Here is a 26,309-nt window from a genome sequence, read left to right on the forward strand (position 1 = left end):
ATCATCTCATTTTGTAAATTTTTATAATAAGTAGTTGTTAAGCCATCTGTACCTGGTGCTTTGTTCGCTTTAAGCTGCTTAATTGCAAACACTATTTCCTCTGAAGTAATTAATTGGTTCAGCTCTTCCCTTTGATCTACTGTAATTTCAAAAATACTTTGGTCTTGTAAATACCTATCTATACCTTTATCATTAATCATATCTCTGGCACATAACTTAGTATAAAATTCTAAAAAAGCTTTTTTTATCAAGTTTTGCTGATATATTTCCTTACCTCTATATTCTATTCTATCAATTATACGTTATTTCTGTTTCTTTCTTAATAAATATGCTAACCACCTTCCAGGTTTATTAGAATTATTAAACAAATTGTGTTTTGCATATTGTAAATTAGTTGCCACCTGATCCGCCATTAACATATTAAATTGACCTCTTAATATATTTAATTAAGATATATATTCTTATATATCTTATATATATTCTTCTTCTACACATACAATAATCTTTAATTTCATCTGTCTTTTCCTCTATCCAATCATCACATACCTGAGCCCTATATGTCATCTTTCCAGCAAAACAACCTCTTCTATTACATATCAATAGCATATATCATTTTATCTTTTGCTAAATCTCATCGCTTCTGCTTCACCCACATCATGGTTTTCATCATCAGCTTCTGTCATCAGCGGCTTTGATACCAGCATACATCTGTGACCTACTGACTCTTATGACTTTGGTCTGGATCTTCTCACCTGTCATCAGCGGCTTTGATACCAGCGGCTTTGATACCAGCGGCCTATCACTTGATATCCCTGGATTGTTTCTGCATTTGTCATCAGCTTTGATACCAGCGGCTTTGATACCAGCGGCTTTGATACCAATCCAGCCTCACATACCAACAATCTGGTTATTGGTGGCTGGTTATTTCCCATTTGTTATCACATTGATACCAGATATAATTTTAATCTGGACTGTTTGATCAATCATCAAAATTTCGGTGGTTCTCCTCCTTTCTGAGTTCATGTTAAAGATCTGCTTCTTGTTTTGCCTCATTCTCTTCTCCTGTTCAACATCTATATGACTTCATCAGTGGCTTTATTAGCTGTCTGACATGCATACCATAAGAAACTGTCAATCTTTCTAAGCCTCTCTGGATAGAAACAGACTCAAGCTCAATCCCTAAATCTGTGGATGCCAGCTCTTCACTTTCCAGTCATTGGAACAGAAATCCAACTTGGTGTTCTCCTGGATCATGTCATTTGAAGACCATTTGTCTAATTTTACTCCGCCTGGTTATATCTGCCTTCCTTCGAGGCCTTATGCATCCTCACGCTCTTGTCATTTGCTGGATTATTGCAATGGTCTCATGAGCTACAAATCATCTTCAGTTTTCATCAGCTCTCTTTAAATCATGTATAACACCATCTGCGAGTCTGCAATGGCTACCTGTGGTCTTTAATTTCTTCAATGTTGTTAACCTTTCTCCATCTTGACTTAGATCTGTTTATGCCTAGATTCAAAATCTTCAAATGCCTCTAAACAATGTCTAAAATTCTCTGTTAATATCTAGAACTTCTGGTTTTCTCAATATGACCTTACCTTTATAATTATTGTTTTATCCAAACTGGCTTAATTTTTTAAACTTTTGAATTTTAATAATTTTAATTTATTTATAAATTTTATTCAAATTTCTTTTAAATTTTCGGCCATTTATAGAATATGTTATTTTAATTTTTGTTTTAATTTGTATATTGTACTGTTTTTTAATCTGGCTGTACACCGCCCTGAGTCCTTCGGGAGAAGGGCAGTATATAAATCTAAATAATAAATAAATAAATAAATAAATAAATAAATAAATAGACTCTTTTATTTTATTTACCAATAACTGCTCCTTCCTTTTAATTTCCTCTTCTAATTCTTTTCGCCTTTTGTGCAATCTATTTCTATATTTATTATTCATCTCTAATAAAATTCCCCTCATATATGCCTTGCTGGTGTCCCGAACTATCTCTATAGGTGTCCCTTTATCCATATTCAAAGAAAAAAATTCCTTCATTAGAATTTTACATTCATTTACATTTTGTTCGTATTTAAATAAGTTCTCATTCATCCTCCACGACCTCCTGGCCTCCTTTTCCCGATCTAGCTCAATCCAAACTGGGCTATGATCAGACAAAGTTCTAGAACAAATTTTTGTCTTCTGTTGATTCACTTTAAACCCAGATACCTTACTATACTGATCAATTGTCTCCTTTAAATATATAGCTGAATGTGTTGGTTGAGATAAAGTAACAACCAGGTCATCTGCAAACACTCTTAACTTATAATCTTGATTTTTAATTCTAATTCTTTTTATTCGATCTAAACCACGTACATTGCTCAGTAATATTTCCAAAGTTAAAATAAAATCAATCCTAGAAAAAGATTGATGTCTGTCAGAAAAAAATGTAAAATCTCTCTCTTTTTCATTGCGTTCTCGCCATACATCTCTCAATTCTAAATCTTCCATCAAATCAAAGAAGGCCTTTGGCAGTTTTACACGATTGGAAATATTTCTAAGACTTCTTTTATCTTTCTGGATATCCATCACTCCATTCAAATCACCCATTAATATATAAGTTTTATAATCCCAAGATGTTATGGATGGTGGACTTCCAGCTTTAAGCACATAGGCATAAAACTCTCATGCTTTACTGACTGTATTAAGACGATGTGCTTTCCCTTCATAGTAAACTATTATACCAGTTGGAATATCCCATCTATACTCAATCTGACGTTTTTTAAGTTCGTTCACCAAAAAAGCAAACTCCTTCCTACCTCTCAACATTTTGGGGGGAATTTCCTTTAGTATTAAAATATCTTGGCCAGCCGCTTGAATCTTATCTCCTTTAAAAAAAGCTTGTAAAATCTCATTTCTCACTGTTCTAGTAGTAAAATAAATAACAATGTCTTTCGGAAGATTTCTTTGTCTTGCTATCCAGGAATTCACATGATAAATTTTGTCAATATGAAAAGCCACATCTGCTGGGCAAACTGCCAAAATCTCCGCAAAAGCCTCAGAAAAAATTTGCTTCAAATTCTCTTGTCTATGTTCTTTCAGACCACGTATTCGTAAAGCAAGTTCCATAGCTCTATATTGTACCAAAACAATTTCATCATCAACTTTATCCATTTTACTTTGAACTACCTCAATCTTATTTTCCAATTTTAAATTAACTTTCTTTATTTCTTCTACTTCCTGCTCCAGTGAAATCACATTTGATGCCAGACCCTGTACTGCTGACACCAAACCTTCTTTGACTTCTTTATTTCCAATTTGAATTTCTAACATCTGTTTTTTCATCTTTGACATTTCTTCTGTAATTAATTTAAACTTATCTTCTATCTGAGAAGTTTGCAAATTCATAGCATCATTAAGAGATTCTTTCATAAAATCTTTCAGATTATCCTGAAGTGCTTCCAAATTTAGTGATTTTGTATCTGCTGTATGTGCTGGAGAGACTCCCGGTGTTGATGTTCCTGGGGTTTTAAAGTTGTTTTTAATTGTTTTGCTGCCATCTCTTAAAATTTCTCTTTAACTTAATGTTAACTTAATTTTAACTTAAAGTCTTTTTTTAAAAAAAACAGTCTCAATATCTCTTCTCCCTTCTCATTACAATGTTTTAAAAAATCTCCAGCTGGTCTTCAGCAATAAACAGCAAACAGTGAGAATTGTAACACCTTCGTTTTCAACTGCGTAGCTCATTAAAGAACATCCGCCATTTTCGCTTTAAAGTCAACTCCAAAACTTAAAAAAATAACAACAGGGAATTGATTTAATTACTCGCTTTTATAGTTAGAGCTCTCCTGTTTCTGTTCAGTCCGGTATTTTCTTCTTTAAGTTAAAATTGGTCCCGGCAGTTGGTCGCGGCAATTAGGCCTGCCAAAGCAGGAAAAAAGCCTCAGATCTAGAGCGCTTTGACGTTCTGAGGGGGCTTAACCCTTCGAGCCCCCTGGTGTCTTCCAGGAGTTCTAGGGAAGCTCTACCTCTGCTTCTTTCGCTCACCTCCTCTTCTTCGTCCGAAGAGGGGGGAATTTCGAACCGCTGCACAGCTGATTGTCGCTGTCTTAGCGGTCCAACACGATCCAGAGGTTGGTGATCAAACAGATCACCTCCATTGACAACAGAGCCAACCAGGAAGTCCTCGATTCTTTTATTTTTTTATCTCCTGGATTACATACCAATAACTGCCCCTTCCTTTTAATTTCCTCTTCTGATTCCTTTTGCTTTTTCTGCAATCTATTTCTATATTTATTATTCATATCCAATAAAATTCTTCTCATATAAGCCTTACTTGCATCCCAAACTATTTCTATAGGTCTCCCCTTGTCCATATTCAAAGAAAAAAATTCTTTCATTTGGATTTTACATTCATTTACATTTTGTTCATATTTAAACAAATTCTCATTCATCCTCCACGACCTTCTGGCCTCCTTTTCTCGATCAAGTTCAATCCAAACTGGGCTATGATCAGACAAAGTTCTGGAACAAATTTTAGTGTTTTTCACTCTGTAAAACAAATCGTTAGTGGTTAAAATAAAATCAATCCTAGAAAATGATTGTTGTCTATCAGAAAAAAAAGTAAAATCTCTCTCTTCCTCATTACATTCTTGCCATACATCTCTCAATTCTAAATCTTCCATCATATCAAAGGCCTTTGGCAATTTGACACGACTTGAAATATTTCTGAGACTTCTTTTATCCTTCTGAATATCCATCACTCCATTCCAATCACCCATTAGAATATGAGTTTTATAATTCCAAAACGTTATTCTTTTGTGTAAAAACTTATAAAACTTCTCTTGATGTTGGTTTGGCGCATAAACTCCTATTAAAAGTATCTTTTTTCTCCCCTCCAATAAAAGTTCAATGGCAATATATCTTCCTTGATTAACTGCCTCAATTAATGTTGCAGTTGAATTATTCTTTATATAAACAACTAGTCCATTCTTCTTTTCTGATCTGGTATTCTAATATGTGTTTCTTGTAAACATACAATGTCATTTTTAAATTGCTTCAAATGATGAAATATCTTTTTTCTCTTTTGTGGTGAGTTTAAACCACTAACATTCCATGATAAAAATCTAATTGCCATTACCAGCAATCGGAAACTTTGAAGCAACAGCCGCAAATCATATTTTTTTTTGGTCCTCCCAGTGCCTTGCTCCTCCCACTGCTTCTGTCTTAGTAGTTGCAAGTTGAGCCTGTTGGGCCTTTTCTTCTTGTTCCTTACGTTTGACAGCCACTCTTGTCAGCCTTTGCTCTCTTGGAATCTCTGATCCCGTCTTAGAGGCATCCAGCACTTGTAAAAGATCTTCTTCCATCACTATCACTTCTTTTTCCTTAATTTCACCTTCCTTTCTCCTATCATCTGATGATGGTGGACTTCCAGCTTTGAGCACATAAGCATGAAACTCTCTTGCTTTGCCAACTGTATTAAGACAATGTGCTTTTCCTTCATAATAAACTATTATACCAGTTGGAATATCCCATCTGTACTCAATCTGACATTTTTTAAGTTCATTCACCAAGAAAGCAAATTCCTTCCTGCCTCTCAGCATTCTTGGGGGAATTTCCTTTAGTATTAAGATTTCTTGGCCAGCGACTTGAACCTTTTCTCCTTTAAAAGAAGCTTGTAAAATCTCATTTCTCACTGTTCTGGTATTAAAATAAATAACAATGTCTCTCGGAAAATTTCTTTGTCTTGCTATTCTGGAATTCACACGATAAATTTTATCAATTTGAAAAGCCACATCTGCTGGGCGAACTGCCAAAATCTCCGCAAAGACCTCAGAAAAAAATTCCCACAAATTCTCTTGTTTATTTTCTTTTAGGCCCTGTATTCTTAAAGCAAATTCCATAGCTCTATATTGTACCAAAACAATTTCATCATCTACTTTATCCATTTTACTTTGAACTACCTCAATCTTATTTTCCAATTTTAAATTAACTTTCTTTATTTCTTCTACTTCGTCCTCCAATAAAATCACATTTGATGCCAAACCCTGTACAGCTGACACCAAACCTTCCTTGGTTTATTTTATTTTATTATTTCCAATTTGGATTTTTAACATCTGATTTTTCATCTCTGACATTTCATCACCGCTCATGGCTCCCATGTGACACTACTCCTGCGCAGGCTGCACTGGCTACCTGTGGTCTTTCGGGTGCACTTCAAGGTGCTGGTTACTACCTTTAAAGCGCTCCATGGCTTAGGGCCGGGTTATCTGCAGGACCGCCTACTGTTACTGATTGCCTCCCACCGACCCATGCGCTCTCACAGAGAGGGACTCCTCAGAGTGCCGTCTGCCAAGCAATGTCGGCTGGCGGCCCCCAGGGGAAGGGCCTTCTCTGTGGGGGCTCCTACCCTCTGGAATTAACTTCCCACAGGACTTCGCCAACTTCCTGACCTTCGAACCTTTCGCCGCGAGCTGAAAACATATTTGTTCATTCGTGCAGGACTGGCATAGGATTTTAGATTTTATATAGTTTTAATTTTAATGGGTTTTATTGTTTTAAATTTATCTTAATTAGAGCCAAATTGAATAAGTTTTTTAAATAGTATTTTATCGTGTATTTATCTTGTTGTTTGTTTTACCTGGCTGTAAACCGCCCTGAGTTCCTTGGGAGAAGGGCGGTATAAAAATCTAATTAAATAAATAAATCTGTAATTAATTTAAGCTTTTCTTCTATCAGAGAGGTTTGCAAATTCATAGCATCATTAAGGGATTCTCTCATAAAGTCTTTCAAATAATCCTGTAGTGCTTCCAAATTTAGTGGTTTTGTATCTGCTGTGTGTGCTGGAGAAACTCCCGGTGTAGATGTTCCCGAGGTTTTTGTTACATTTGTCTTTAATTGTTTTGTAGCCATCTCTTAAAAAGTTTCTCTTTAACTTAATATTACTTGTAAACCTTCTAAGTCTTTTAAAGAAACAGTCTCAATATATCTTCCCCCTTCTTGTTACAATGTTTTAAAAAGTCTCCAGAAATTCTTCAGCAATACACAGCAAACAGTAAGAGTTCTAACACTTTCGTTTTCATCTCATTAGCTCATTAAGGACCAGCCGCCATTTTCACTTTAAAGTCAGCTCCAAAACTTAAAATAAAGTAACAGGGAATTGATTTTGGTTACTTGCTTTTATAGTTAGAGTTCTCCCATTTCTGTTCCGTCCGGTATTTTCTTCTATAAGCTAAAATCGGTCCCGGCGTTGGTCGTGGTAATTAGATCCACCGAAGCAAGAAAAAATCCTTGGATCTGGAGCGCTTCGGAGTTTTGAGGGAGCTTAACCCTTCAAACCCACTGGTATCCTCCAGGGGTTCTGTGGAAGTTCTACCTTTGCCCCTGCCACTCACCTCCTCTTCTTCACCTGAAGAGGGGGAATTACGAACTGCTGGGCAGCCGATTGTCGCTGTCCTAGCGGTTCAACACAATCCAAAGGTTGGCGATCAAAGAGATCGTTGCCATTACCAGCAGAGCCAACTGGAAGTGGATTCACATACATACTTTTATAAAACAATTAAGCAAGAAAGTGTATATATAAACTTTATTTCACATAAAGTATAGTGGTACTATAACCTGAAGGGATACAAGCTTTCATATATGAGTGTTAAATCACCCTTGGATTTCTCATTTCTTATTATTTTTTTCTTCACAAATTAGTGTGAAGCCTTTGGAACTTGAATTAATTCCAGCAGCTTAAAAAAAATATATGTTTCCATTAAAATGTTCCTCATATATATATTATCCAATATGACATAAGATAAACGGGGATAGAGATTCCAGTTGATAAGAATGGGAAGGGAGGCAAAAGTACTGCTAGATGCCAACACTCCAACTCTCATAACTATTTGTTTCACTCCTTTTGGACATATAATATAATATAATAATATAATATTTTAATTTGTATACTGCCCTTCTCCCGAAGGACTCAGGGCGGTGAACAGGCAGATAAAATACATACATACACAATAGTTAAAACATCCCTTAAAAAACTAATTTAAATGCCCAAATGTTAAAATAACATACTCCCCCATAAAATATCAAAACTTTAAAAACCCATCAAATAAAGATAAAAATCAGGCTAGTCCAGCCATACGAAATAAATAAGTTTTAAGTTAGCGGCGAAAGGTCCTAAGGTCAGGTAATTGTCGAAGTCCGAGGGGAAGTTCGTTCCACAGGGTCGGAGCCCCCACAGAGAAGGCCCTCCCCCTGGGGGCCGCCAGTCGACACTGTTTGGCTGACGGCACCCTGAGGAGTCCCTCTCTGTGGGAACGCATCGACGATGGGAGATAGAGGCCGGCAGTAGACGGTCCCGTAGATAGCCCGGTCCTAAGCCATGGAGCGCTTTAAAGGTGGTAACCAATACCTTGAAGCGCACCCGAAAACAACAGGTAGCCAGTGCAGTCTGCGAGGATAGGTGTTATGTGGGAGCCCAACCGCTCCTCAATAACCCCGCATTCTGACTAGCTGAAGTCTCCGGTGCTCTTCAAGGGAGCCCCATGTAGAGAGCATTGCAATAGTCCAGGCGAGAGGTAACGAGCATGAGTGACCGCATAAGGCATCCCGGTCCAGGAAGGACATAACTGGCGGATCAGGCGAACCTGATAAAAGCTCTCCTGGAGACGGTCGCCAAATGATCTTCAAAGGACAACCGATCATCCAGGAGCACGCCCAAGTTGCGTACCTTTCCATCGGGCCAATGACTCACCCCGATAGACAGCCGCATCTGCAGCTGACTGTACCGAGGTGCCGCATCCACAGCCACTCCGCCTTGGAGGATTAAGTTTGAGCCTGTTCCTCCCCATCCAGACCCGACGGCTTCCAAACACCGGGACAGTACTTGACAGCTTCACTGGGTGGCCTGGGTGAAAAGTACAGCTGAGTGTCATCAGCGTACAGTTGGTATCTCACCCCAAAGCCTCTGATGATCTCACCCAGCGGCTTCATATAGATGTTGAACAGGAGAGGTGAGAGAATCGACCCCTGCGCCACCCCACACATGAGGCACCTTGGAGTCGATCTCTGCCCCCCTGTCAACACCGTCTGCGACCGGTCAGAGAGGTAGGAAGTGAACCACCGATAAACGGTGCCTCCCACTCCCAACCCCTCCAACCGGCACAGCAGGATACCATGGTCGATGGTATCAAAAGCCGCTGAGAGGTCTAATAGGACCAGGGCAGAGGAGTAACCCTTATCCCTGGCCCTCCAGAGATCATCCACCAGCGCGACCAAAGCTGTCTCTGTACTGTATCCGGGCCGGAAGCCGGACTGGAACGGGTCTAGATAGACAGCTTCATCCAGGTACTGGGGTAGCTGACATGCCACCACACTCTCTACGACCTTCACCGTGAAGCGAAGATTGGAGACTGGCTGGTAATTCCCTAAAACAGCTGGGTCCAGGGAAGGCTTCTTGAGGAGGGGTCTCACCACCGCCTCTTTCAAGGCAGCGGGAAAGACCCCCTCCCGCAAAGAAGCATTTGTAATCCCCTGGAGCCAGCCTCGTGTCACCTCCTGAGTAGCCAGTACTAACCAGGAGGGGCACGGATCCAGTAAACATGTGGTGGCATTCAGCCTACCCAGCAACCTGTCCATGTCCTCGGGAGTCACAGGATCAAAATCATCCCAAACCACCTCAACAAGACGGGTTTCGGAACCCTCGCCTGGATCTACCCAATTTTGATCCAATCCGTCCCGAAGCTGAACGCTTTTATCGTATAGATAACCGTTAAACTCCTCGGCACGCCCTTGTAGGGGGTCCTCCCGCCCCTCCTGTTGAAGGAGAGAGCGGGTCACCCGAAACAGGGCAGCCGGGCGGTTATCTGCCGACGCAATGAGGGAGGAAACGTAGGAATGTTTCGCATCCCTCAGTGCCACTAGGTAGGTCTTCGAGAAAGACCTAACTAGTGTCCGATCAGCCTCGGAACGGCTGGATCTCCAGACACTCTCTAGGCGTCTTCTCTGGCGTTTCATCTCCCTCAGCTCCTCGGAGAACCAAGGAGCTGGTTGAGACCGACGCCGGGTCAGAGGCCGCAAAGGCACGACACGGTCCAAAGCTCCAGCCGCGGCCTGTTCCCAGGCCGCAACTAGCTCTTCAGTCGTGTCATGGGCCAGGTGCTCGGGAAACGGCCCAAGCTCCATCAGGAACCTCTCCGGGTCCATCAGGCGCCTGGGACGGAACCAGCGCATTGGTTCCATCTCCCTGCGGTGGTGGGTAGCGGTCAGAAAGTCTAGACAAAGGAGAAAATGATCTGACCATGACAAAGGTTCGACAACTAAATCATTTAAAACCAGATCATTCAACCACTGGCCAGAGATAAAAATCAAGTCTAGGGTGCCTCCCCTGACGTGGGTAGGGCCGTCAATTAATTGAATCAGGTCCATGGCCGTCATGGAAGCCATGAACTCCTGAGCTGCCGAGGATGCCACGCCGGTTGATATGATTTCAGGGATTTGGACAGGATGAAATAACAACAGTCACAAATGTTTACACAAACCTTGATGATCTGACATCATACGGTCTATATTAGCAGCACTTCTTTGTTTTAGGAAATCTCACTGCATCCACCTGAGAGTTTCTAGGCTGGGTCTTTTTAAGTAAAGAAGCTTTACACAATGATATAAGAACTTGTGGGAAAACTAGAAGCAAGGTAGTTTATTTCAGAAAAGGCAACTCAATCCAAATGCTGATAGATCTAGGGAAAATCACTTTAAAGAGAACCTGTCTCACTAACTTACTACAACTGAAGCTGGTAAATTTCTATCACCGTTTTCAAGATTCTATATTTATCCCAGATTAATAATAACGATACCTTACTGGAATCTGTGTACTTCTTGCTTCCTTGGTTTGTTTGTCAAGAATTTGACAACAGGAGGCACTGCTAATCATCAAAACTATGACCCTCCTTAAATTCAGGCAGGGTTTTCTTGATGGAAATTACAGTATACCTGGAGCTCCCCAGGGTGCTACCTATTTGATTACCTTACAGAGCAGACTTCTTTATCAAATAATGAAGGTTTTCTGCCTTGAGGTTGTCTTACAGAAATCTGAGTATAAACTTACTTCACAATGTCTTGCTATTCTAGCCAGGAATCAATTTATGTCTATTGCATCTACACTCAGATATGCTACCAATGTTTACTATGACTGGAATCAATGTCTGCAAGAAAATATCAGTTGGTCTTTTTTCTTCTCCTGAAGAAAATAATTAAAAATATATAGTATTTACCATATACAATACACTTCTCTAAATATATCAATATTTCTATGACCACTATAAAATATGTCAATATTATTGCCCTTATACTAGACATGGGAGTAACGTAGTAACAGCAGCTTGCTGGGAGATTGAATCTGAAATAAGAATTGAATCAGTGATTTCTTAACTATGGGGTCCTTGTGCATTGATGATGTTACCTAGTTGGCAATGAAATGCCATGAAATGGCAACAAAACCACTAAGCCCACTGAACATTAAGAACCCCCACAGTTCAACCCTGAGCTACAAATATTTTCTTCTATCGATTTCTTAACTTCAGTTCAAATCTTAACTCTGTAAAACAGACCTATATATATTCTTAAACTCAAATATACCAAACTTTTTAGAAGAGCACAAATTGCTAAAACTATACTTTAAATCAAATAATAGAAAGCTATTACCTGAAGTGTAAGATAATCAGCTAAAATCTGGATAGGATGATCAAAATCAGACAACCCATTTATCACTGGGATTATGGCTTCTTCTGCCAGTGTGATTAGGTCACGATGTTTATATACTCGGGCCAGGATTGCATCTGTCATGGTTGACAGTACTCTATAGAAAACAAAATATAAAGCTTTTGCAAAGTATCAATGCAATAATTATCTCTCCCAATTTTCCTTCTACCTGAATAATTTTAACCATTTTACATACTTTAAAATATGTAGCACTACATATCTATGTGCTAGTTATGTTTCAGGGGATGCACACAGATATACAGTATCAATGTAATGTTATGAAAAAGCAGGCAAATGGCTGAGTTCACACATAATGTTAATTTATTGTTTTGTCATTATTGAATAAAATTAAATTGGCTGACTTCAGCCATAAAAATATATTGTAACTGCTGAAATTCTGTATTGTATTTATTCAAAATAAGCAAATAACATTATTTAGAGAGGGATGTGTATGAACTTAACTATTGAAACTAAAATATACATACTTTTAAAATATGCAAAAAGTAACTAATCTTTATATCCTTAAACTTCAATTAAACACAAACACCCATACCCACACACACACACACCCATACACACACACACACACACACACACACACACACACACACACACACACACACAGTTTAGGAACATGGGGGACCTATGTAAATAATATTTCATTCTAGGTTACAGAACTTGAGGGATTTGATCTGTGAAGAACAAGACAGTGATATTTTTGATAAATGCAGAAGATAGTCTGCATAAGTTGTGGTTTTATTAATATTACATTGTAATTCTATTTTTAAAAAATTCCTGGATGTTGAGAGGTTTTGTTTTTGATATTAAGCTACATTGTTACTGTTTTTTTTAGCTCTGAATTTATCAAAGAAAATGGAAAAACTTAAAATCTTCAATAAAAGAGCTTTTCTTTTCTTATCAACAACCTTCATCATTCAATATCATGTGTTTCTGAGTAACAGTTGTGATTTTGTAACTCACTATTGTAATGTATCTTTAAATATTTTGGCGGGAAACAAGCACGTTGCTGATTGGTTGAAGCCGCCGGTTAAACAGTATATAAGGAGAGGTTTTTCCCCAGCCTGGTTGCTGGGTTCACCCTATAGTAAAGAGCTGTTGTCACTACCCTGGTCTCCTGCCTCGTTATTGCCCGAATCTAACACTGGCGAGGAGGATGGGATTTCGAGGTTAAGAGCACCAGGAACGAGCTGAACACACGAAAGAACCGAACCCAGCAAAGCTCAGGGCAGAATCGCAGCGATGGCCAGCTACACTCCGCCCGCGCCGTTTGACCCATCCAGGGAGAAATGGGAACGACATGACCCGTTTCGAGAGCTTCCTGGAGGCAAATGAGCTGCAAGGAGTTCCAGACAACCGCAAAAGGGCATATTTCCTGAGCCACTGCGGTCCCGAGGTCATCGACATCGCGGAAGCCCTGGCAGAGCCAACGCCGGTACGATCGGTATCGTGGCAAACTCTGCAAAATCTTCTAAAGAACCATTTCGCGCCAACACCGTCCAAATCGTCGGCGTTTTGAATTTGGAGAGCGAGACAGCAAGAGGCGAATCCATCAGCGAGTACATGGCCGCCCTGAGAAAGCCTCCAAAGACTGTGGGTACCGAGATTTGGACGAGGAGCTACTAGAGCAACTCATCCGTGGGGTCAGAGACATGCGTTTGCGGGCGGCTGCTATCAAAAAGCAATCTAACGCTGGCAACCACTCTGGACGAAGCCAGAGCTCATGAGATGTCCACCCAAGCGGAAACCCTACAAAGCCACTCACGCCAACGGCGAGCAAAAGAAACCCCGTGCACAACGAAGAAATCCAGACCGAATCAGACGGCGAGGATGAGGAGGAGTTTGCCTCACCGAGAGAAGGGCCAAGAAGACCGGGATGAATGCGGTAGTTGCGGAGGGCATCACCAGCGCCAACGATGCAAGTTCAAGGACGCTACATGTCGGCGGTGCGAGAAGAAGGGGCACCTGGCTCAAGTCTGTCGAGCACCCCAACCTTCCCGCCGAAAATTCAAATCGACCAATCAGAGCGCAGGATCGGCAAGGCGGCCCGCGATTGGTCAAAACAAAAAGGGCGCGAATTCAAATCAAACGACCGTGTAATAGGCCATGCAGCAACCCGCGTCGAGAAGAAAATCTTCACCAGACCGAAGATAGAAGGAGTGCCGTGCCGACTAGAAGTGGACACAGGGTCAGCGATCACAATCATGTCCTGGGACACTTTTGCAAAAGCTTTGCCGAAAACCGCCAAACGCAAACTGCAAACACAACGGCTACGAGTGCACGACTACCAAGGGAATCGCATCCCTGTTCGAGGGACCACCTCCGTCCGTGTCGAGTACGGACCACACAAGAAGACCCTGCCCATCACGATAGTCGAAGGGACCCTGCCAAGTCTGTTGGGACTAGACTGGTTCCGTGCATTGGGCATGGGAGTGACTGGCATCTACAGAAGTGACTGTAACCTAAAAGACACACTCATGAACGAGTTCAAGATGTCTTCAAGGACTGCCTGGGCAAGTACAAGGGGACCCCTATTTCCTTCAACTTAGACCCCAGGTAGCCCCTTTAGGTTAAAGGCAAGGAGAGTCCCTTTTGCCCTTAAACCTAAGATTGACAAGGAGATAGACAAGCTCATAAATCAGGGGATTCTGGTGCCAGTCGATCACGCAAAGTGGGAGACGCCAATCGTCACCCCAGTGAAACCAGATGGGTCAGTTAGAATCTGCGCTGACTACAAGGCGACGTTAAACAAAGCCTTACAGAAAAGCGCTTACCCGGTTCCCGTGGTGCAACACTTGCTGCACTCGTTGGGGCAAGGGCAAGTCTTTGCAAAGTTAGACTTGGCTCAAGCCTATCAACAACTGCCCGTGGGCGCCAACACAGCCGAGGCCCAAACGATTGTAACTCACAGAGGTGCTTTCAAGTGTACCCGATTACAATTTGGGGTGAGTGTGGCACCGGGGCTATTCCAAAATTTAATGGAACGACTTCTACAAGGGATCCCAGGGGTAGTCCCCTATTTCGATGATGTATTGATATCAGCTGAAAATTTAGAGGAATTGGGGGAGCGCTTGAGAAAAGTTCTGGGCATTTTCCGGTCAGCCGGACTAAAGGTTAAAGTGAACAAATGCCAGATAGGGGTAGAATCCGTAGAGTTCTTGGGCTACAGAATAGACAAGAAGGGAATTCACCCCACTGAAAGCAAGGTCAAGGCAATAAGAAAGGCTCCAGCGCCCAAAAACAAAACAGAGCTACAGGCATTCCTGGGTCTAGTGAATTTTTACGGTCTTTTTAAAAACAAGGCAACCGTTGCTGAGCCGCTGCAAAAGCATCTGGGAATGAATACTGTCTGGTCTTGGGGAAAGTCGGAAGCTAGGGCTTTCAAGCAGTAAAAACCTACTCTCGGCGATAGCTTACTGATCCAGTATCATAGCTCATTGCCATTATTATTGGTTTGCGATGCCTCCCTTACGGGTGGGGGCTGTGCTCAGCCACAGACTTCCAAACGGCACAGAAGCCCCAATAGCCTTCTACTCCAGAACGATGTCCTCGACAGAGAGGAACTATAGCCAGTTGGATAAGGAAGCGCTAGCCATTGTGTCAGGGTAAAAAGTTTCACGAATACGTTTTGGTAGAGACTTTGAAATTGTTACAGACCATAGACCTCTGTTAGGATACTGGCTGGCGACAACGCCTGTGGCACTTTCGCCACGATTGACCCGATGGACTATCTTCTTAGCCGCTTATTCCTACAAGCTGCAGCATCGACCGGAAAAGAGTTGGGGCATGCGGACGCCTTAAGCAGATGCCCACTACCAGGGCGATCGAAGACCCCACTCCGGGACGCCCATCCTGCTAATTGACTCTCTGGACTCTGGCCCAGTCACATCTAAGGAGGTGGCTCGGGCATCATACCGGGACATTATTTTGAGGACTGTACTCGGTTGGGTACAAGAGGGTGGCCGCTGCGAGCGGCGTTTTAAAGAATTTGTAAAAACGTGGGAACTTTCGGCTCAAGGGGTGCCTGCTATGGGGGATCGAGTGGTGATCCCGGAGAAATTGAGGAAAAGGTGTTGGATCTCCTCCACGAGGGTCACCCAGGGATCGTGAGAATGAAGGGTCTAGCGAGAAGCTATGTGTGGTGGCCCTTAATGGACTCAGAAATTGCTGAAAGGGTAGGAAATGCCAGGCCTGCCAAGAGTCCAGACCTCTACCCCAACGGCCCCGGTTCGGGAATGGGAAAGACCCCAAGGGCCCTGGTCAAGAATCCACATTGATTTTGCCGGCCCTTCCACGGCCAAACCTTCCTGGTAGTAGATGCCTATTCCAAATGGCACAGAAGCCCCAATAGCCTTCTACTCCAGAACGATGTCCTCGACAGAGAGGAACTATAGCCAGTTGGATAAGGAAGCGCTAGCCATTGTGTCAGGGTAAAAAGTTTCACGAATCGTTTTCGGGAGAGACTTTGAAATTGTTACAGACCATAGACCTCTGTTAGGGATACTGGCTGGCGACCGCCCAACGCCTGTGGCACTTTCGCCACGATTGACCCGATGGACCATCTTCTTAGCCGCTTATTCCTACAAGCTGCAGCATCGACCCGGAAAAGAGTTGGGGCATGCGGACGCCTTAAGCAGATGCCCACTACCAGGGGCGATCGAAGACCCCACTCCGGGGACGCCCATCCTGCTAATTGACTCTCTGGACTCTGGCCCAGTCACGTCTAAGGAGGTGGCTCGGGCATCATACCGGGACATTATTTTGAGGACTGTACTCGGTTGGGTACAAAGAGGGTGGCCCGCTGCGAGCGGCGTTTAAAGAATTTGTAAAAACGTGGGAACTTTCGGCTCAAGGGGTGCCTGCTATGGGGGATCGAGTGGTGATCCCGGAGAAATTGAGGAAAAGGTATTGGACCTCCTCCACGAGGGTCACCCAGGGATCGTAGGATGAAGGGTCTAGCGAGAAGCTATGTGTGGTGGCCCTTAATGGACTCCGAAATTGCTGAAAGGGTAGGGAAATGCCAGGCCTGCCAGGAGTCCAGACCTCTACCCCCAACGGCCCCGGTTCGGGAATGGGAAAGACCCCAAGGGCCCTGGTCAAGAATCCACATTGATTTTGCCGGCCCCTTCCACGGCCAAACCTTCCTGGTAGTAGTTGATGCCTACTCCAAATGGCTGGAAATCATTCTCATGAGATCCATGACAGCCGAAGCCGTGATCTCAGTCCTACGGCACCTATTTGCAACACACGGGTTGCCTGACACATTGGTTTCCGATAACGGCCCGCAATTCACGGCAACACAGTTTGAGGAATACTTGGCAGAAGAGGGCATCCGTGCCTCTCGGCGCCTTTCCACCCTGCGACGAATGGCCTTGCAGAGCGTTTCGTCCGAAGCGCGAAAGAGGCATTATCCAGACTCAAGCCAGGCGACTGGCAATCAAAAATAGATATTTTCCTAGCCGTCCAACACCGAACCCCCTGTGCCACCACCGGCAGAAGCCCTGCCGAATTACTAATGGGCCGAAAACTCAGGTGCCCACTAGACCGTTTAAATCCCAACTATACACCGGAGGGATACAAGGGGGGACTCGAAAAGACAAGAGGAATGGATATAGGCGACCGGGTATGGGCACACAACTATGGTGAGGGCCCGACCTGGGTAGCAGGAAAAATTCTAAACATAACAGGCCCCAAATCATACTTGGTAGAGTTAACGGATGGCCGAGTATGGAGGCGACATATAGATCAATTGAGGAAATGGTTAGCCGGACAACCCGAGTCAGACGAAACAGGCCCTGACTATTCTATGTTTGAACCAACAGCTGACTCAGACCCGGGAAAATCGCAGGACTTAACTGAATTCCCGGAGGTCCAGCGACGCCCACAGGTTCCTGTAGAAAACAGCAGGGACAACTCGGAAAATAATCCAAGGCCGGATGGCCTAGAGGAGGAGCCGAGAGGAGCAAACAGCCCCTCCGGCCAACTCAACCCGCTCCCAGAGACTGTACTGCGCAGGTCCGAAAGAGTCAGGAGACGCCCAGTCTATTTACGTGATTACGTTGAAAAGTAATATGTAAATAAATGTAAATATATAGGTAAAGTGTTTTCTGGGAGGGAAGGAGTGTAATGTATCTTTAAATATTTTGGCGGGAAACAAGCACGTTGCTGATTGGTTGAAGCCGCCGGTTAAACAGTATATAAGGAGAGGTTTTTCCCCAGCCTGGTTGCTGGGTTCACCCTATAGTAAAGAGCTGTTGTCACTACCCTGGTCTCCTGCCTCGTTATTGCCCGAATCTAACAACTATAATCTCCACTTCTGCTTCAAAATAAGTAGACTTTATTTTTCGGACAATGCACAGAATTCTACAAAAAAGTGCAATATCCACACAGGTAAATTTGCTCCTTGTTTTTTGGGCAGAGGGGATGTTCAGACTTTTTATGCAGCATTGTGAACTATATTGGCAGTACAGCAAATTCTATCTTACCTTCAACCTTGCCCATATTTTAGGAAGGATGCCATTTCTTAGTTATAAAATCAAATGTACAATTTTAATATCATTAGATTAAAGCCAGTCAATGCTCTTGAAGCATCAGTTTTTTTCCTTCAATTTTTTTTGGGTGAAAGAAAATCTAAACTTTGAATAAAACTCATTGAATTTGTATTTACTTTATCTAAAATGCAAAGAAAATAAAGAAAATTGAATATTCTACAAACCGTGCTGTGTCGGAGATGTTTTCATTGATACCCAGATGTATATCTTGTAATGTAAGGAAACATGGATGTCCTCCAAGAAGTGCAAATCCTAAAATAAATAAATAAATGATCAAACAAACAAACAATAACATTTGCTATGCACTTAGATAGTCCAGCAGTGTCTACACCACAGAAATTCTTCTATACAATGAGTCCGTTCTCCTTGAAAGATGTAGTAACAAGCACAATCACCTTCCAAAGACTGAAGAGCTCCAAAAAAATGTGGAATTTCAGTAGCAACAAAACTTTGCTTTTTAAAAGAAGTGATCTATAAATGTATAACTATGCACAAACTCTAGTATTGTGCAGCAATCCAGATTTAAAGAAAAAAGGGTGATTTGGAATTCATATTGGAATGCATATAGCACCACCTTCAATCAAATGAACTTTCTGCAGTAAAAATACTTGTTTGCATGTTACATACACATGGGAGATGGAAATTGTGGAACAATATAATCATTTCCCTAAGGATCCCTCAATTCTGATTAGAATGTGGACTTTCCTAATCTTATGTCATGATCCTGACTCTTCAGTTTCCTCATAGTGTTCCCTTGACAATAGTATACTGAAGAATGTATTCTGTATGAAGGTGTCAAGATTTGTTTTATTCTCACCATAAAATGGCAGTACAGCCATTGCCATATGACCTATAAAGCAGTGAAAGTAGTAAGAGATACATTTATTATTATTAATAGTGCTCAACATGTGATAGCCACATGTTTATTACAATTCTTAAAATACTTCCAATAATAAGGGTGCAGAGAACAAGAAGACATTCTATGTAAATCAATGGTTCAGACAGACTTAGTGATTCTTGGTTGCTCTTAATTCTATTTTGTAAAATAAAAAACATGCTCTTTTTCTAGGAATATAGGATAATATAGATATCCTAAATCTTTCGTTGAGGACCATTTTTTTCTCCATGACTTCTGAAATATATTGCCAGAGTTTCCTAATTGATGTTCTCCAGTTGTCACTAGGCTACAGTACTTATGACTTCAATGCTATTTGGTAGCGATGGTAACTGAATTCCAGGAATGTTTTGGAAGAAAACTAGCATCGAACTACAAAAATTCAACAGCCACTTCAATACGTATGACCATTTATTCAATGGCTGCAGAGGTGCTTCCCACATCTATGGCCTTTTGGCTTCCTGCACTCTGTGGCCCTTGCTACCCTAGTTGACATTCACCAGTCTTCTTGCTCCCACTGCTTACTAAGAATTCCTGCCCTGGCCCTGCATGAGGCTTTTCTTCCCCAGGTTGCACATGGCAGTTTCTTAGTAAGACCTGGGGAAGAGGGTCTCATGTGGCCAGCAGCTGCCCCACAAATTGCCAGTGCAAGCAGACCTTGTGAGCAGTAGGTGCAAGAAGATGGTGAAGATCAGCTGTGGTGGCGGAGCACCGGGAAGCAAGGGCGGTTGTGGTTGGAACTAGGCTGGGGCTTCCCAGGGTGGCTGCAGCTTCACATGACATGTGCTACTGGGCCAGGGCTGGGGCAACTGAGGCTTCCAAGGGTGGTTTTGGCTTTGTGCTGTAGGTCAGGGACTTCTTGCAGCCCCAAAGCCTTGGCATTCCAAGAAACCCCTGAACTGCAGAATGTTTAAGCAGTTCCAGAGCTTTGCAGGGCAGCCAAAAGAACAGAGATGGAAGGAAATAGGTGGGGAGAGTTGAAGGGAAGCCAGTTACTTACCTTGGAACAACCAAGGTTTGGAGCTAGGAGTAACCAATCTCAGAAGACTTGGTTTGAGATGGGGTCTCAGCTAACAATGAATGGAATTTGTTCAACAACAGCAACAAGGAGTTTTGGGATTGTCAGTGTTAAGCAATGAAGCAATGTGATCTCTCACTTTATGGCCACATTGCTTAGCAATGGAAATTTCAGTCCCAATTTTGGTCATAAGTTAAAGATTATCAGTATCTGTATAATACATTGGTATCACAGTCACTATATTATGTGCAGATTTAGACACTTTTGTATGTCCCTAAAACATCAGGATGGTTATATTGAATATACTGTAAGTATATTGTAATCACTTTGGTTAAATTCTGAATGGTTTGAAAGAATCCCTTCTGTTACAAATTCTGTTTTATTTATTGTAATGGTAACAAATCATAACTTTAAATAAATAATTGTGAAATAAATAATGACAATCCATATTTTTAAATAATATTGGCCTTTCTTTAGGACTCTAAATATACTGTGACTTCAGCAGTTAAATGTTATGTAGGCCACACAAGAAAATTTATGTATAGCCATAATATTTTAGTTTATTTACCTGTCTCTGTAGATAATCTAGTTCTTGTGCTTCTTTTCTCAAAAATCATGGCTAAAGATTTGCCTTGTAATAAAGGTAAATACTGAAATTCAAGAAAGAAAAGGGTGGTATGTATCACACACTGAAATGTACAATGATTATTTTGAATCAAATCAGCTTATAGTGTTTTGCTGTTGAATTGCTTTCAGATGAAGGATAAGACACTTTCTTTCTTAAATGAAATATTCCTTTTCAGCAGGTAAGGATTTTCAGGTCCTGCATGAAGAAAGCTGGGAGTTGTAGTTCCAAACTAACTGAGGGATTGAAACTACCCTCTTGATCCAACCATCCATCATCCAGAACATCCAACCATCCTTCATCCAAAACTAGGTATGCACACCCCTTATTTCCTCAATACCAACCACTACTGGCCTTAAATCCAAACTAATAAACACAAGAAGCATCGTAAACAAAATGCCCGAATTCCTTCTCTTATTAAATACTGCTACATTTGGCATTATATTTGCCTGTGAATCATGGCTAAACTCATCCCTCCCTGACTCCATTATCACAGTAAGAGAATATCATGTTTACTGGTCTGATCGTGAAACCCACAGAGGTGATAGAGTAGCTATCTTCTACAAAAAGTCACTAATCCTAAAAAATATTCAAGTCGCACATGAATTCGCTCTTCCAGAAACTATTGTCTGAGAACTGTCCTTAAACACTTCACTTTTTACTATGTTACAGAGCCCCCAACTACAACATCACACATGCGAACAAGTTAACCCATACCCTCTCATCTTTCTAGGTAACCTACCTCTTATTAATTGGACGATAAACAAATGTACAGCTGAACCCATCCATATAACCCAATATAATGCTGTTACTAATCTAGGTCTAGATCAACTAGTAACTAGCAACACTAGACTCAACAACTACCTCGACCTCATCTTCTGCAACAGCTTAAATTCAATTTATGGACTACAAATAAAAGAACCATTTCCCAACAGTGACCACAGCATGATTGACTTTTGTCTCAATATACGCCCTTACAAAAATCACCATAATAATGGGATACCCAACTACAACTTCAAAAAAGCCAACTATGATCTCATAGACACCGACCTCTCATCTCTTGATTGGCAAATTCTATTCTCTGACTGTAACACTGCTGAAGACCATTATAACATTTTCTTGCTCGAAGTCAATAGAGTTATTAAACTATATGTACCACTAATCACCACCAAAACGAAGAAAAACAAATTACCCATATCAATAAGAAAAGTCCAATCAAAAAAAAATTCCCTCTGGTGAAAAAACAAAACTGGCTATGTAGCTAACTTTAAAAGCCGATACAAAAATATATGCCACCAAATAAAGACTGAATGCACCAATTACCACATCAAACAAGAAGAAAACCTCCGCACGAAATCCAACCATGCCTTCTATAATTTTCTAAACAACAAAGTTAAAGACCCAAGATCCATCCCACCCATAAAAGGACTTAATGGTAATGAATGCAATGATGAAGCAGTTAAAGCAAACCTCTTTAACACATTATTTGGCTCAGTCTTTATAAACAGCAAAGGCTCATGCCCAACATTCCCTAGTCAACATTCCCTACAACGATCTAACACAAATAGATTTCACAGAAGATAATGTTGAAAAGGCACTACATAGACTAAAACTGTCTCTATCTATTGGACCTGATGGACTATGTGCATACTTCTTTAAAAAGCTTTCCACTGCTATAGCAGAACCCCTAAGCATAATCTTTGAAAAATCTTTCAGGACCAGCTCCCTACCCAACCTATGGTCACTAGCCATGGTCATCCCTATCTTCAAAAAGGGAGACCCCAGCCTAGTCGAAAATTACAGATCAATCTCATTATGCTGCGTCACCTGCAAAGTCATGGAATCATTAACCAATCTATTAGCCTCCACCTAGAGACAAACAACCTACTTTCTATCAAACAATTTGGTTTCAGAAAAAAATTATCCTGTAATCTACAATTTCTACACTGCAAAAACATATGGACTACAAATCTTGATCATGGCAAAGGAATAGATGCAATTTACATAGACTTCTGTAAACCTTTAGATTTAATGGTACATGAGAAACTACTTCTAAAACTAAAATCCTATGGCATCTCCGGACCCTCCATAATTGGATAATCGCATTCCTGTCAAACAGACAAGTGGTCAAAATAGGGAGCGCCCTTTCAAATCCTGCACCTGTTAATAGCAGTGTCCCCCAAGGCAGTGTTCTAGGACCAACATTCCTCATACTATACATAAATGACCTTTGTGATCATATTATAAGTAACTGCGTTCTCTTCACCAATGATGTAAAACTATTTAACACCACCAACAATGCTGCTACCCTTCAAAACCATCTTGACTTTGTGTCAAAATAGTTAAAAAATTGGCAACTCCAAGCAACAAATGCTCTGTCTTACACATTGGCAAAAGGAATCAGAACACAAAATACAAACTGAATGGACATGACCTTGTAGATGACCCTCACTCTGTCAAGGACCTTGGAGTACTCATATCAAATGATCTAAGTGCCAAAGCCCACTGTAACAATATCACCAAAAAGGCATATCTTGCGTAGCTTCTTCTCCAGTAATATTACACTACTAACCAGAACCTACAAAACATTTGCTAGACCAATTCTCGAATACAGCTCATCTGTCTGGAACCCGCACTGCATATCGGACATTAATACAATTGAGCGCATTGAGAAATATTTCACAAGAAGAGTCTTCCACTCCTCTGCTCGCAATAAAATACCTTATGCCACCAAACTTTAACTTTAGACTGTCTACTGTTGACCTCACCCCATTCCTAAGAGGTCTGTAAGGGGCGTGCATAAGAATACCAGTGTGCCTACCATCCCTGTCCTAATGTTCCCTTTAATTGTATTCATTTTATGTATTCAGTTCATGGTTATACTTTTATATATTATCTAATATGTACTCGACAAATAAATAAAATAATAAAAAATAATAAAATAATAATTTAAGGGCATAACATAATACAAAGCAGAAACAAAATGTTACACATTTTACTTTCAAATAAAATTTCAATAGGAGGTACTTATTCCCAAAGTCTTTAGCTTAAATATATTAGCCATAACATACTAAATATAAATTATGATACGCATGTCATTTTAACAGACAAACTAAAGTATTTTTAAAACTTCGCTAATTTCTGAAGTACAGTGAATATTTATAGTTACAGAATCACACAAGATTCTATATGTGAAGAAAAAGCATAAAGAAATGAGAGCAAAAGTATTCATATTACCTCTTTTTTGTATTTGAATCTGTTTTTCAAATCTGATGCTATCCAAAGCAAATATTTGATTTCTTCAGGCGTATAGTTTTGTAGGGTTAAGAGATCCTGGCCTTTTAACTTAATGGAAGTTTCAATAGATTGCCCATGTTTAGAACTATTGGAGGGGAGGGGGATGAGACAACAATATTTATAGTTAAGAACTTGCTTTTCAAAAACAATCAATATTAAGTGATCATTTATGTTCCCTCTGATTATTCATTTCTCTATAGTCCCAAACAGGGGTATGTAAATGTGCATCACATTCATTCTTCACTTCCTTCTACTTGTGCTCTAAGTGTCTCTTCACCTGCTTAATTTCTTGAAACATTTCAGTAAACCAAGGAGACTTCTGAGATCTGTGCAAACAAAAGGCCATTCAGAGCCAATCTCATCTAGCACCCTCCTCATCTCTGAGTTTCAGAGGTTGGCAAGCTGCACAGAGGAACTTTCCACAAAATCACTCATGAACTCCTCCAGCATTCCCAGAAAACCCAGGGCATGCAACAAGCACCAAGAACATATATTCTTAACAGTTTATTACTCTGTGGAAATGCAGTTTGTTAGTGACATACATATAAACTAGAAAGTGGTCTGACTATGGCAAAGGATTGATGACAATGTTATATCAGATGACATAATGTCTCTGAGAGACAAGGGTGCTATAGGCACACCAGGATGCCATCAGCATATATATAGCAGCCCCATTCTGCCTCAAAATTCAACAGAATTATGAGAACTGTAGCTCAAACTATCTGAAAGTCACTGGATAAAGGAAAGCTTAAAGGAAAGATTATGACTTGATGGTCGAGGGGAATGGCAGAACAGAATAGGAAGAAGTAGACAAATGGTTGAAGAGGAATGTAGAATTTTTCAGTCAAAACAAGACATCATAAAATTGCATTCTTAGATTACAATAGAACTAAAAATAGATCTCCTTTGAAACTTCACTTCAAAATAAGAGGATATGAATAAATAGATTAAAAATATTCAGAGGTCATTAATACATGTCAGTTGCCATGTGCCAGAATTTTAATCACATGACTGTAGGTTGCAATGCTGCAAGACTTGTAAGTGTGAGGACCAGTTGTAATTCTTTTCAGTGCTGCTGTAACTGTTCAATTGTTAAATGAATTATTGCAAGTTGAGGATTATTTGTATAATGGTATGACTCTGCAAAAGAGAGTTAAGGTTGATAGCTACTGGTAATATTCATAACTTTCAGCAATTTGACCCATCTGTTAATAGCCCACTAGCCATGTTAGCATGTAGAATAAAGGTGTTTTTTTTTTCTTCTGTTCAATTGTGTCAGATTCTTGGTGTTTGCCTAAACAAATTCCTGCAGTTTTCATGGCAAGTTTTTTTCCCCCAAAAGTTATTTTCCATTGCCTCCTTCCTAGGACTGAGAGAAAATAACTGACCCAAGGTCACCCAGTTGGCTTTGTGCTCAAGGCAGGACTAGAACTCACAGTCTGCACACTAGACAAGTGTTAGCCATAAAATACTTACTATGAGCTCTCTTTTAAAAGCAGATGTCCTCATAGGAGTCTATAGCTCCTTTTTATTTTTACTTTTACCATATAGGTAAATAAATAGTTAAAATTTACATGAAGCAATGCAAATTGACCAACTGGCAAGACTGTTAATGAAGACAAAACAGTATTGCAGCCTTTATCAACATGACACTTCATCTCTCAGAATTTTATGCAATGATCTTTTTGATCAAAGAAATATAGAATATGAAGTCCATATATCTAGAGAGCACTCAAGCTGGTGTTGTAGTATTTCTTTATTTTCCTCTTTTATATTCACAAGAGATCAAGAGAGATTGAAAATCAATGAATAACTGCAACACAATTTTTGACAATATAATTCAATTCTTTTGGTCATATTAGCATTATTCCAAGATTTAGTTAACATTACATTTACTGCCACCATGTTTTCTTTCACATTATATTGAGACAATTAAAAATAATTCATGCCAAATAAACAAATAAGTTGCCTTTATTAATTTTTGTAAGATTTGTCTCCCTTCCCCACACTTATAAAAAAAACTTTATATAATTTCTCAGATATATCAGAGAGGAAAAGTGAATTTGTAAATAATAGAATATATCACTCATTTGAAGTACATATGCAAATTATTTCTGGTACATACAATTATCACATACTCTAGAAACAGAAGT

General features: G+C 40.6%; 1 protein-coding gene across 1 annotated transcript in view; it reads right to left on the reverse strand.

Moving 5' to 3' along the window:
• The window catches only part of OTC (ornithine transcarbamylase), a 63,974-nt gene that overhangs the window by 31,677 nt on the left and 5,988 nt on the right, over positions 1 to 26,309 (reverse strand). The window contains exons 3-6 of the mRNA XM_058186592.1: positions 24,097 to 24,241; positions 20,803 to 20,884; positions 18,486 to 18,573; positions 11,696 to 11,849 (exon numbers count right to left, since the gene is read on the reverse strand). Coding sequence (XP_058042575.1) covers positions 11,696 to 11,849; positions 18,486 to 18,573; positions 20,803 to 20,884; positions 24,097 to 24,241 — 469 coding nt within the window. The remainder of the gene's footprint in view (positions 1 to 11,695; positions 11,850 to 18,485; positions 18,574 to 20,802; positions 20,885 to 24,096; positions 24,242 to 26,309) is intronic.

This window comes from Ahaetulla prasina, chromosome 5, assembly GCF_028640845.1.
Source record: "Ahaetulla prasina isolate Xishuangbanna chromosome 5, ASM2864084v1, whole genome shotgun sequence".
In the NCBI taxonomy this organism is placed as follows: Eukaryota; Metazoa; Chordata; class Lepidosauria; order Squamata; family Colubridae; genus Ahaetulla; species Ahaetulla prasina.